The 14,650-nt window shown below is 37.4% G+C and overlaps 1 protein-coding gene across 1 annotated transcript in view; it reads left to right on the top strand.

Moving 5' to 3' along the window:
* LOC105497276 (N-terminal EF-hand calcium binding protein 1) overlaps window positions 1-14,650 on the top strand; it is a 173,446-nt gene that overhangs the window by 74,276 nt on the left and 84,520 nt on the right. The window contains exon 4 of the mRNA XM_011768284.2: window positions 7,835-7,860. Within this exon, the coding sequence (XP_011766586.2) occupies window positions 7,835-7,860 (26 nt within the window). The remainder of the gene's footprint in view (window positions 1-7,834; window positions 7,861-14,650) is intronic.

Genomic DNA, 14,650 nt, shown 5'->3' with positions numbered 1-14,650 from the left:
TTGTTCTTATTTATATATTGAAGTGATACTGGTCATTAAAGAAATACAAATCAAAACCACAATGAGATACCATCACACCAGTTAGAATGGCAGTCATTAAATGTCAGGAAACAAAAGATGCTGTAGAGGATTTGGAGAAATAGGAACGTTTTTACACTGTTCGTGGGAGTGTAAATTAGTTCAACCATTATGGAAGACAGTGTGCGATTCCTCAAGGATCTAGAACCAGAAATATCATTTAGCCCAGCAATCTGATTACTGGGTACATACCCAAAGGATTATAAATCATTCTACTATAAAGACACATGCACACATATGTTTATGGCAGCACTGTTCACAATAGCAAAGAACTGAAACCAACCCAAATGCCCATCAGTGATAGACTGGATAAATAAATGAGGCACGTATACATCATGGAATACAATGCAGCCATTAAAGAGGATGAGTTCATGTCCTTTGCAGGGACATGGATGAAGCTGGAAATCAGCATTCTCAGCAAACCAACACAGGAACAGAAAATCAAATACCGCATGTTCTCACTCATAAGTGGGAGTTGAACAAGGAGAACACATGGACACAGGGAGGGGAACATCATACACCAAGGCCTGATGGGGGATGGGGGACTAGGGGAGGGATAGCGTTAGGAGAAATACCTAATGTAGACGATGGGTTGATGGGTGCAGCAAACCACCATGGCATGTGTATACCTATGTAACAAACCTGCACGTTCTGCACATGTGTTCCAGAACTTAAAGTATAATATCATAAATAAATAAACTGAAGTAATAAAGACAGCTAATCTGTAGAAAAACACTTCAAAGAGAGACAACTAAGAATATTAACCTGAATGCAAAATTGTTTTGAGATCGTACTCTAAAATTGAGAGTTGGCATATAAAAGGGGAGTACTAGGAGGATTCTAAATTCCCAGAAGATGTCAGACTGCATATCCCAAATATTTTTTATTTTCCTGATCAATAAACATATTTCTTAGGAGTTTGGATCATCAGAACTTGGAGTGCCCAATACAGAAGAATAAAGTCAAAACAACTTCAGCTGCCCCTAAGGATTGTAAATGAATGGAGTTAAATTGCGTATGTTGTGGCTTTTTGCAAAATTGAGAGTCTTGTCCAAACTGACATATCAAATGCAATTTATACCAAATAAGTGCATAGGAAGTTAAATAATAAGAACAAAATAACTATGAAACTTACCTTTTATGCTTCATGCCTCTTATGTTTCCTGATTTCTTCTCTTTTTAATCACAATGTTTATTTTATTTTTCCCATTATGGATGAAACCTAATGATTAGAGAAAACAAAGATATGGAAAATTATATAGACAGAAGAGCAAACCCACCAGAAGCCCTAGCATCCATAAGCAATGTGGCCCACTGTTGGCTATTGCTGCTCATTTCTTCTGAGCCTGTAAAAATACATGTTTTTGTCATTGTATATATGCCTTGATATGGTTTGGCTGTGTCCCTACCCAAATCTCATCTTGAATTGTAATCCTCATAATCCCGATGTGTCGTGGGAGGTCACTGAATCATGGTGGTGGTTTCCCCTATGCTGTTCTCATGATAGTGAGTGAGCTCTCACGAGATCTGATGGTTTTATAAATGTCTGGCATTTCCCCTGCTGGCACTCATTCTCTATCCTGTTGCCCTCTGAAGAGGTTCCTTCTGCCATGACTGCAAGTTTCCTGAGGTCTCCCCAGCCATGTGGAACTGTGAGTCAATTAAATCTCTTTTCTTTATAAATTACCCAGTCTCAGGTATTTCCCTGTAGCAATGTGAAAAAGGACTAATGCATACTATTTTTAATCTGGCTTAATATTTACATAACTTTTAAACATAGCTTTACCAAGTTATTGACACCCCTTTAGATATATTTTAATGATTTTACAATGATATATAATTTAATTAGGTATTCATCTAATGAGCATTTATTTTGTTTTCACTCTTTTCAGTATTGTCAGTCAGGCTGCGATTAACATCTTTGTTCTTTACTTTTCTTTGGCATCTACTGAGAATGTATTCTTGTATAACAACCCTCTGAGTTTTCAACAGGAATATGTTGAGATTTCAACAGGAATATGTTTACTATGTAACCAGCATTCATCTTTCCATTTAGCTTTTTTTTTAATTTGATGGCATCACTAAAATAGAGTTTCCTGCTGTAAACATAAGAAGCAGCAGGAAAATATTGCATGCTATCAGATGTACACTAGGCTTATCTATGGATTAATATTATTTTTAAAATTCTGTATTACTAAAGAATGGATATATATATCACAGTAAGAAATGAATTCCACTAGAATTCACCCATGTAAGCCTTCTGCAACAGTGTTTTACTACCCACTACTAACAACGTAGCACAAAAACAGCTGAATAAAGGAATATATGAGGCTGCAAACACTATAGTACTTTATAAATCCTGGCTTTTATTAAGGAACAAGTAGAACTAATGTCATGCAGATTATTCTAAACTGCTGTGTTATATGATATATTCCAAGTAATTTCATTTTCAATAATGGATTAGGGCTGTTCATTCTTTTGGAAATTCAAAATAAATCTCATTATGAAGCTGCAAACCATTCTGAGGAAAACAAATATAAAAACAAGGTGAACTTTTATGTCCTTTTCAAGTCTGAACTGCTATTAAAACACTATGATTAGGAAAATGACATGTTTTGATGACCAAAATGTTTGCAATGGTGCTATTAAAAATTTCTAAGCTATCTAATCCTGACTTTAATACATTTTCAAGTTTCACTGGTTTTTACCTCAGAATCCTTTGCATATATCTATTCTTTTCTGTCTATCATTCCTAGACTTCCAAACTGTTACTGATCAAACTCCCTTATTAGGTATTGCTTTTTAGCTTGCAATCCAGATATAGGTATATAGATTTATTTATCAATTATACAAATGCACCACTGTATTAACATTTACCCATTGTAAAATTATAAAAATGTTTAATAGTAAATATAAATACAAATAGAAGTTCAAATATTTCTTCTTGCCCCTTCAGTGACTGGCCTTGTGTGCCACTGGATTATAGTCCCCATTCTGCGAACTGGCCTGGACTGTAGAAATAACTTGCAAACTGTTCTGTTGCCCCCTTTTTCACCCTTTTTCTGTCTGATATGGTTTGGCTGTATGTCCCCACCAAAATCTCATGTTGAATTATAATTCCCAATGTTGGGCGAGAAACCTGCGGGGAGGTGATTGGATCATGGGGGTGGATTTCCCCCTTGCTGTTCTTGTGATAGTGAGTGAGTTTTCATGAGATCTGGTTGTTTCAAATTGTGTAGCACTTCCCCCTTCACTCTCTCTCTTTCTCCTGCTCCTGTCATATAAGATGTGTTTGCTTCCTGTGTCCTTTCTACCATAATTGTAAGTTTCCTGGGGCCTCTCCAGCCATGCATCCTGTATAGCCTGCAAAACCTTGAGTCAGTTAAATCTGTTTTCTTTATAAAGTATGCGGTCTCAAGTAGTTCTTTATAGCAATGGGAGAATGGACCAATACTGAAAATTGGTAAGAGAGAAGTGGGGCATTGCTATAAAGATAACTGAAAATGTGGAAGCAACTTTGGAGCTGGGTAACAGGCAGAGGTTGGAACTGTTTGGAGGGCTCAGAAGAAGACAGGAAGATGAGGGAAAGTGGGACTTCCTAGAACTTGTTAAATGGTTGTTACCAAAATGTCCATAGTGATATGGACAGTGAAGTCCAGGCTGAGGTGGTCTCAGATGGAGATGGGAACTGGAGTAAAGGTCATTCTTGCTATACTTTAGCCAAGTTACTGGCAGCAGTGTGCCCCTGTTCTAAGGATCTGTGAAACTCTGAATTTGAGAGAGATGATTTGGGATATCTGAAAGAAGAAATTTCTAAGCAGCAAAGCATTCAAGATGTGGCCTGGCTGCTTCTAACAGCATATGCTCATATATGAGAACAAAGAGATTATCCGAAACTGAAACTCATATTTAAAAGGGAAGCAGAGCATAAAAGTTTAGAAAATTCTCAGCCCATCCCTGTGTTAGAAAAGAAAAACCTATTTTCTGGAGAGGAATTCAACACTGCAGGAATTTGCATAAGTACAGAGGAGCTGAATGTTAATAGGCAACACAATGGAGAAAATGCCTCTAGGGCATTTCAGAGACCTTTGTGGCAGCCCCTCCCATCATAGGCCTGGAGGCCTAGGAGGGAAAAATCATGGACCAGGCCTAGGACCCTGCTGCTCTGTGCAGTCTCAGGACATGGAGCCCTGCATCACAGCCACAGCTGGTCCAGCTCCAACCCTGGCTAAAAGGGACCAAGGTACAGCTCTACTTGTTGCTTCAGAGGGTGTAAACCCTAAGCCTTGGCAACTTCCACATGGTGTTGAGCTTACAGGTGTGCAGAAGGCAAGCACTGAGGGTTGGGAGCTTCTGTCTAGATTTCAGAGGATGAATGGAAGTACTTGGATATCCAGTCAGAAGTCTGATGCAGGGATAGAACCCTCATGGAGAATCTCTACTAGGGCAGTGCAGAGAGGAAATATGTGGTTGGAGACTCCACAGAGAGTCCCCACTGGGGCACTGCCTACTGGGGTTGTGAGAAGAGGGCCATCATCCTCCAGACCCCAGAATGGTAGATCCATTGACAACTTTCACTTTGTAACTGTAAAAGCCACAGGTACTCAATGCCAGCCCATGAAAGCAGTCACAGGGGCTGGACCCTGCAGAACCACAGGGCTGAAACTGTCTAAGGCCTTTGGAGGTCACCCCTCACATCAGTGTGGCCTGGATGTGAGATATGGATTCAAAGGAGATTATTTGGGAGCTTTAAGATTTAAAGACTGCCCTGCTGAAGTTCAAACTGGCATGGGACCTGTAGCCCTTTTTGTGTTGGCCAGTTTCTCCTCTTTAGAATAGCAGTATTTAGCCAGTGCCTGTACCCCCATTGTATCTTGGAAGTAACTAATTTGTTTTTGATTTTACAGGCTCAGAGGTGGAAGGGACTTGCCTTGTCTCAGATGAGACTTTGGACTTGGACATTTGAGTTAATGCTGAAATGAGTTAAGACTTGGGAGACTATTAGAAGGGATGATAGAATTTTGCAATGTGAGAAGGACATGAGATTTGGGAGGCATAGGGGAGGAATGATATGGTTTGGCTTTGCATCTCCACCCAAATCTCATGTTGAATTTCTTTTTTTTTTTTTTTTGAGATGGAGTCTTGCTCTGTCGCCCAGGCTGGAGTGCAGTGGCCTGATCTCAGCTAACTGCAAGCTCTGCCTCCTGGGTTTATGCCACTCTCCTGCCCTAGTCTCCCAAGGCGCCCGCCACCTCACCCGGCTAGTTTTTTGTATTTTTTTTAGTAGAGACACGGTTTCACCATGTTAGCCAGGATGGTCTCAATCTCCTGACCTCGTGATCCGCCCGTCTTGGCCTCTCAAAGTGCTGGGATTACAGGCTTGAGCCACCGTGCCTGGCCTCATGTTGAATTTCTAATCCCCAGTGTTGGGGAGGGACCTGGTGGGATGTGATTGGGTCATGGTGGGGGCTTATGTCCTTCTTGCCGTTCTTGCGATAGTGAGTAAGTTCTCAGAAGATCTAGTTCTTAGAAAGTGTGTAGCACTTCCCCATTCACTCTCTCTCTCTTCCTCCTGCTTCCACCATGTAAGAGGTGTCTGTTTCCCCTTTGCCTTCCGCCATGATTGTAAGTTTCCTAAGTCCTTCCCATCCATGCTTCCTGTACAGTCTGTGGAATCATGAACCGATTAAATTTCTTTTCTTTATAAATTACCCAGTCTTCAGTAGTTCTTTATAGCAATGTGAGAACAGACTAATACATTGTCCAACCAACAACCCATCAGTGGCCTGTTTAAAGTGCGAATATAACCATGTTATTCACCTTTTAAAAAGTATTCTATAATTCCAAATTGACAGAAAGGTAAAGTAGAAACTTCTTAGGTTATCATATGAGGCCTTTTATTGTCTAGTTCTGTTCTCTCATTATTGACCTATGTTCTCACTAAAAAAATTACTCGATTTTCTGATATTTAATGACATTCTCTTCATACTTTTAATTTTTATTACAAACGGTGTTTCTTTCAACCAGAATGTTCTTCCTTTGCCTGCCTCCTCTACTCCTATTTAGAGATTTAGCTCAGCAATTTAACGTTTGAGATTTAGCTTGACAATTTTATCTTCTATGATGTATTTCCTGACACCTTTTGCCAATTCTCTATTTCCCTCATAACAACTATTTTATTGCATTAAAATTATTTATGTGCTGTATGAGTCTACTTCTTTTTTTTTTTTGAAACGGAGTCTGGCTCTGTCGCCCAGGCTGGAGTGCAGTGGCCAGATCTCAGCTCACTGCAAGCTCCGCCTCCCGGGTTTGCGCCATTCTCCTGCCTCAGCCTCCTGAGTAGCTGATGAGTCTACTTCTAAGTTGAGATTCTAGAGACAAGTAATCTGACAGATACATCTTTGTATCTATTGCAACCTCATACATCTATGGCAGTTAGAATAATGCCTGGAACATAGCAATAAATGTTTGTGGAATGAATTAATGAATAGGAGCCCACATCGAAATTACTGGAGAAGACTTAACATATTCTACCTGGTGGCAAATATTACTTTGCAAAAATATTCATTTAGTTATGAAGATATGATTTATCTAAGATCAAATATTTAGTGTCTAGAATGAAATACTGAGTTTAAAATAACTTTGAAAAATGAGTGACAGAGCTCGTAAAAGCACCCAATGTTTGGAATGTTTATACCAATGCCTCTCCTGGTTAGCAAACCTGGCTACTACTTAAAGGACAACTGGATTAGGAAGAATATTTACATTGAGCATTGACATGTGACAACTATATAAAGTCAAGATTTTCAGTTAACTACTAATGTTAGCAGTTGCTCTTTAATAGTCTTCAGCATCTTTACAAGGTTAAGTTCTATTTCTGTTTCATTTAAACTTTTGAAAACTTATGAATTACTGTTAAATTTTTAGGAAACTCCCATTTAGCATTTGTTAGTATGATCATTTTTCCTTTAAGTTATAGTGTAATAACTTATATTGATTTATTACCTGATATTGAACCATCTGCATTCCTGTACCATACCTATCTTGGTAAAGGACATTATTCTTATAGTCATGTATTATATTTGCTAACATTTCATCTTGATGTTTTGCATTTGCCTTCTTAAGAGTAATAGGTTTATATTGTTGATTAGTAATGTAATTTCTTATTTTGTTTTAGAAATCATATGAAATAAGTATTGAATCAAACTTACCTCAAAGATTGAATTTAGGAAGGAAATTCTAGCATTTCTATCAAGTCAGGACTCATGATAACTAACATTCATCAGTGCCTTCTTTGTGCCAATTACAGTTAAGTACTTCATGTATTAGTTCATTTAAACCCTACAGCATCCCATCAACCAGAAATTATTATTATCCCCATCTTGGGTCAGATGAATTGAGACACAGAGATGTAAAGTATCCAGGGTCACATAGAAGGTATATTGCAGAGTCAGGATTTGAATTCAGGCATTCTGGCTGCAGAGCCTACATTCTTTACCAAAATGCATTCTTTTCCCCATCTTGTTGCAGAGAAAACCACGAATATCAGGAATTATTTGTCCAAAGAATCTGACATAATCATTGTTAATTGACCTATGACTACTTAAATAATGTAGAATTTATAAGAGAAATACCCTAACTACATACTATCAATTAATAACATAGATTGGAGACTAACTGTATTTAACTATTTAAAAACGTAGTTAAAAATATTACCAAAGTAATAACACTGTTTTTTTTTTTTTAATCATTTCAGCAATCTTGACACAGAAGAACTATGTGGTAAGTGTTTCTTTTAAGATCAGACAAACCCATTACTTGTTTAAGAAGCAAAAAGAATATTGTTTGATATACATCAACCTTGAAATTTATGTTGTATATTAGGAGTTCTAGAAAAAGAAAAATTAATTGAGATCTCAAGGCATTTATCTTTATCCATGAATATTGCTCAAAATATCCATGTATTTCACTCCAGAAACAGTCGGACCTCATTAGTTTGTACATAGAAGATTTGTTATTACAATCAGTACATTAGTTTCACAAGAGCAAATTCTCCACAAGTTTGAATATATTTTTAAATTGGTGTTTAATACAACTTCATTACTCTCTGCACAAGCCTTTTGTTACTATTTTACAAAGCTGTTTTCTTGAAATGTAAAAATAACTTTGTCTCATACCTGACTAAATCATTCTGGAGTTTTAAATGTCACTTGCAAAACAAGTGATTCAATGGGGACAGATAAATCTTTACAAATGTCTGGTTAAATAGCCTCTTCATTTATTTTATTCATCTTTATGGTTGGAACAATAGTTAAAGATTAGAAATATGGAAAGGTAAAATTTTTAAATTTTATTATTTTATGAAAAAATGGAACATTATGAGACTATTCAATTTGAAACAGCTATATTTCTCTGAACACTGGAAGGTTTAATGTTTTATGTTTTAAGATAAATGTTTAAGATAATACTTCTATCCAAGTTTGATCTTATTGTCTAGGCTGCTCAAAACATTTTTGGTAGTTAGAGTTGAGTTTTCTCTGAGAACTCCTCATTGAAACCACCAGCACTTCCTGAATATCTTATAATTCTTACAGTTTTAGAGTTTACCAAAACCATCAAAAAGGCCATTTTCTTATATTCACAAGTGGTTATTTTCCATTTCATCAAAGTGGTAGAGCAACATCAAAAGATGTTATACAATAACAACATATCAGAATACAGGATTTCAAGGCAATAACTGAACAAAATGAGCATAATATCCAACCATGACGTTTCAAATTTTCCAATGATTTTTAAAAACTCATGCTTCTTATCCTAGCATAGTGTCCATCTCACGTTCAGGGAGGAAAATCCAACTGAAATTCAAAATATGTTTATGGAGGAGCAAGGTACTCTGGTACCAAAGGAGGTCATGCTTTTGTTAGTTATGAAATACCAACAGGGAAAATTGTACCATTCTTTCAGACACAGTCGGATGGTAGCATTGTGCACACATGGTTAAGTACCTGAAAGTGCCCATATGGACCATTGCCATGAGGCTTTATCATGAATAGCAGTCACCGTAAAGGCCAAGTTATGGTCCACTCTCATCTATGTGCACACAGTCCTGGTCAGTGTAGTGAGAAGATAAAATGGAAAACACAAGATTATCTTGATAATTTCATTAAGGTGGCAGACCAATTTCCCTAAAATGTCTAGCTATGTCAGACCAAAGTAATTATTTCCTCAAATCATTCATTTATATCTATTCTTTGTTTTTCACTTAACTTTGCCTGGGTAGGCCACAGCTGATGACAAAGCAAACTGTTATAAGGGCTTTTAAGATAAAAACACTAAATGGTTCTTCTTTAATTGCTATGTTGCCTGCCTATTGTCATTAAGGAATATTGTGTTATCATCTATTTTCCCTTAAAAGTACTTCAAATTTTAAAGTATGATAGCATAGCTCCACTTATTCCTCTACTGAAAAAAATATTTTAAAACTATGCCTTTTTTCTATAATAGGGGAACTGGATTAGGTGCCTATCCTGTATTTATGGAAAAAGCTTTGACTATGATTTTCCCCCCATAGTTTTAGTTAGGGAATAGGTATGTGGGGCTTTAATTCAACAGGAATTTTTCTGTGTTTTTAAAATCCAGTGATTGTATTCACAGTCATGTGTTATAATCCTCCCCCTCTCTGTTCAAGAATATGCATTTTAATCTCCAGAGTGTCATTTCATTTCTCATTATTTTCTGAATATAAAGTAAATATTTAAGTTGGATTCTAATCAAAGCCAAATGCTTCAGTGTTAGCAAGTGAAATATGTCAATTCACACCCGGCACAAATTCCCCCTTGTGCGTGGGAGGGGCAGAACTTGATTGGCATGAAAAGTAGATTTCATATGTTCTTTCCTAGAAGCCAATTAAAAGTTGCAGGTATGTAAAACTTTAATTCTGAGGCTTTTACTTAATTTGTCAGTTACTAAGTTAAGGACCTAGAATTTAAAATATTTATTTTGAAAAAAATGTCTTTGTAATTTTAATTGTGAAAGTAATACATAACTACTATTTTTAAAATTTAACAGAATTATGTAGGCGTATAAGCTAATATGTCAATCTTCTCTGCCACTCATTGTCGTCCCCAATACTGAGCTCCACTATTTACTTGGAACATATTCTTCCAGACATTATTATGTGTATATTGACATTGATATATATGTGTATGTGTTGTTGTTGTTTTTTACAACAGTAATTATACTATATGATTAGTACAATTGCATCCCCTTCTCCTTCATTTCATTTGAAGGCTGCGTAGTGTCTCATGTTCTTTAATTTTTTTCAATCAAATTCCTTTTAATGGATTTTCAATTTGAATCCAACTTTCTATGGGAAAAACAGGATTGAAGTAAATATTCTCATATACATTATTCTCACACTCATGTTCAAGTAATTCTGGATAGTAGATTCCCAAACATGTAATTCCTCAATCAAGTTTTCTCTAAGGTGCACACCCACCAGCAGTTTATAGAAGTGCCAATCGTGAAGGCCTTCCTAAGTGCATTTTTTTTTTTGCCATACCTTATCACTATCAGTCAATACATAACTCAACTTTAATTAGGCAATTGTGTTTGAACTCTGGCATTAAAGCTTTTTGTATTTCTACCATAATTAGCTCCAATCTAAAGCATTCAGGAGTGTAATTACTACCTTTCCTGGCCCTACCCTGTTTATGACTGTTTTCATAACCTTACTCATTTTTACTGAACCGTTTTGCAGATCTTGAAGTTGGTAGTTAAGAATAGGTAGTTGAAATATTTATAGATGGGTGAAGAATAATTGCAATGAATGTGCTTGATCTGAAAGCATATCTGTAAGAAAGCATATCTGTAAGAAAGCATATCTGTGAGCAAGGTTGAATATATTTAATAGCATAATTTCTCATCTAGCTGGCTGTTATCTATAAAATATTAAACTATTTTAAAGTTCTATGAACTCTATAAATAAGATGGATTAAAAACTGAGGGTATGGGAAACTCCAGAATAAAAGCTTATTCCCTTCATACCCAAGGTTCCTTTCAGTAGTTGTGCACTAAGCACCCAGGCTGCAGAGCAGCACCAGCTTGCATTGGCAGAGCCCGGACAGTGCTGAGAGACCTGTGCCAGCAAGTCTGGGTGCTAGGAAATCAGAAGGCTCTATGCCCTCCTCCAGACTGCTGTGTCCTCCCCCAGTGGCACATGTCACTGATGATCGAGGTATAAAAGAGTTTGAGTGTCGCTTATCTGCATCCCCTCAAAATAGCCCACATTTCTAGATCTGACTGACCTCCCTATTCAGAACATGTGGGTTTTAACACTCTCTCTCATCTCAATTATTTTCTTTTCTACCTAGTCTACTACTTGAGAAATTCTAACTACTTGAGAAGTTTAGATGACTCATCTGAACTCATGAGACTACTTTGTAAGACCAGTTTCTGCTGAGACTTTTGTGGCAGCTGTGGGTCCTTTGCTTCTGACAGAATTATTAAGCTGATCTGAAAACTCAACAACTTGAAAGACTAAGGTGCAGGATAGAAAAACAAAACAAAACTGTAGTTTGGTAATGCAATACCACTGATTAAGTACGGAAAGAAATGGAGAAACTAATTTATTGTTAGCATTTTAGTAGAGAAGATGGCACATTGGATATCCATGAGAATATAGCCTGCTTTCTGACAGATAACAGGCTTACTACATCTGCTTATAAATTGTGCTCTACTTTTTCATCATACCTAATGTTCAGACTCTACTTTTCAATGATACTTCACTTAAACTGATGAGGATTGGTTTTCACATATTGCCATATGTGCAGTACAACTCTATTTTGCTCAAGTTCATGAAGCCTACATGCAGGTTTCAACAAAATAGGTCTTTTCTCCAGGAAGTTATTATAGTTACCAAAGGAAAAGCATTTTAAAGAACCAATATTTGTTCCAAATCTTTCTTTCTAATGCCATGACTTAAGGACAATATTCATTTGCCCCACTCACACTTGCATTGTGATTCAAATGAGAAACACGAGAAACTTGGAATAAAACTTTAGTTGAAGCTCAGCCACTTCCAAAGAAGTCACTGTCCTTCCCTCCTGCCTGCCACATCTTGGAGTTTGCAGATCTGCAAAATTCTGGACTCCACCCCTCATTCCACTTCACAGCTTTGGCATGGCTCATAGTCCTAGTTGTGTGATGAAATCCCTCCTGGCAATTGATGCCTCCCTTCTCTCTTGATGGTGTCACCAACATTCCCAAATCATCCTTAGTGCATCCTTTCCTTTTCTGATAGGAAAATTTGAGGATATAACTCTCCTTTTCAAAATTGTTCCATGGCTTCCCATTGCCCATAGTGGTCTCAGATTTACTCTGCATCATCATCTCCTAGGGAACCTCACCCTCAACCCAAATATTGTGATTTACTAGATGAGACCTTCTCAGTTATCTAAATGTCTAACAAGTACCCTAGAGTAGTGTTTCTCAAACTTAGGTTATGCCTACAAATCACATGGGGGTCTTATTAAAATGCAGATTGTGATTCAACAGGACTGGAAGCGGGTCTGGGACACTAAGTTCTAACAAGCTCCCAGGTGAAACTAATGCTGCTGGTCCACAAAACAAACTGAACAGTGAGGTACAAGAGGATTCTGATGCAGGTGGTCAAAAACACTGACCTAGACTTGAGGATCAAAGAGCATCTGGCGAGGACTGTTTCTAACACATACAGCTTTGTCTCCCATCACTGATTTTTAGCATGTTTCCTTGCTGCCTCCCATTCTCAAATATGTTCCAGTCCTGTTCTTTATATCTTGGCAGTGCTGAACTACACATACTCCTGCAAACATGACAGGAAAACAGCTGCTTCCATGCCTTTCCTCCTAGTATCCAGCAAGTTCAGTCCTATTCATCTGTTAACTGAGCCATTGGTGGTGTTTCTCCTATGAAGTCCTCTCTGACTCACCCAGGCAGACTTGGGCGTTCTTTTGGACAGGACCTCGCTCTGTCGCCAGGCTGGAGTGCAGTGGCACAATCTTGTCTCACTGCAACCTCGCTCTCCCTGGTTCAAGCAATTCTCCTGCTTTATCCTCTATTTGGATTGTACCTTGTATCTGGGCTCTCAAACCATTGTCTTTAACAATGATTCTGTGTACTGCAGTTGTTTCTTGGAATGCTTGGAATGTTTATCTCTCCTCTCTGACTGTAGGGCTTCTGTCTTTTCACCTTTGTATTCCAAGCTCCTACACTAGCACCTAGCACATAAAAGGCCCTAAGTAAAGGTATGTTAGGCCACAGAATGAGTAAGTGAACACTCTCTATGATGAAGTGGAGGGGAGTTATCCCTCTTTATCTATGTTGGATGTGTCTGGTTCTTTCATCTAACTTCCCTCTTTGAGTTTATTGGAGCCCCCTTGCCTTGACTGCCTGACCCATATCCCTCAGTGAGTAAGTTCTAAAAGAGCCTTAGTGACACTGAGCTGCACCACCTCAAAATAACCCTTACACTTAGATTTCCAACTTAAGCTCCTATCGACGACTTGAATATGGTAATTCTCTTCCTTCTCAGTCATTTTGTTTACTGTCTAGTGATTGTTCCTTTTTTCTAACTTGGAGGGTTGGGATGAACACATGGATGAATGAAGGAAAGAAATAATGAAGTCTAGATAGGTGTCAGCTCTGAAACTTCTAGTCATTGTTTTTCTCATACGCTTTATCACATATGCCTGCATCTGTGTGCATAGGTCCAATTTCAAAGTGGAAAGACAACTTAAATTCTCTCCAGGAACCTTTACTAATTAAGCCAAATATCTTGTCTATGAATGAAATATTTATTTTAAAAAGTGGCTTTACTTCTATCTATCTATCTATCTATCTATAGATAAATATAGTCTATATATATAGTCTATATATATTTATGTATAGATAGAGAGAGAGACTTGCTTTTTTAGCATCAATTTTTTTGTTTTCACGTTCTTTTTTTTTTTTTTTTTTTTTTTAAGAGACAGTGTCTCATCTGTAGCCCAGGCTGGAGTGCAGTGATGCTATCATGGCTCACTGCAGCCTCCACTTCGCAGGCTCAAGCAATCCTCCCACCTCAGCCTCCCAAGTAGCTGGGATCAGAGGCACATACCACCATGCTGCAGGGCCCAAGCTGGTCTCCAACTCCTGGGCTCAAGTGATCCTTCTGCCTTGGCTTCCCAAAATGCTGAGATTATAGGCACAGCATGTTTTCACTTCATATTTTTGTCTAATTGCATTTAAAACCCCTATCACAATCCTCTTTGAGGCATTATATATACAAGTTTTAAAATAAAAATGAAGTAACAGCTTCACTTTTTGGTTTTTTTTTTTTAATGCTTTTTGCTTGTTTTAACATAGTATAGACTCAGTTCTGATATTCATTATTTTTTCAACTTATGAATATTCTACAGCCACATTAACTGCTCACTGGTTGATGAAGAGTGTTAATTTGTTATAAATAATTGCACAGGGACTTCCTTTGTTATAAATAATTGCACAAATAAAGTTAGACATATTTGTCAACCTTATCAAAAAGTCAACATTA

The sequence above is a fragment of the Macaca nemestrina genome, chromosome 8, assembly GCF_043159975.1.
Source record: "Macaca nemestrina isolate mMacNem1 chromosome 8, mMacNem.hap1, whole genome shotgun sequence".
In the NCBI taxonomy this organism is placed as follows: domain Eukaryota; kingdom Metazoa; phylum Chordata; class Mammalia; order Primates; family Cercopithecidae; genus Macaca; species Macaca nemestrina.
This window is presented reverse-complemented; position numbering and strand designations above follow the sequence as displayed.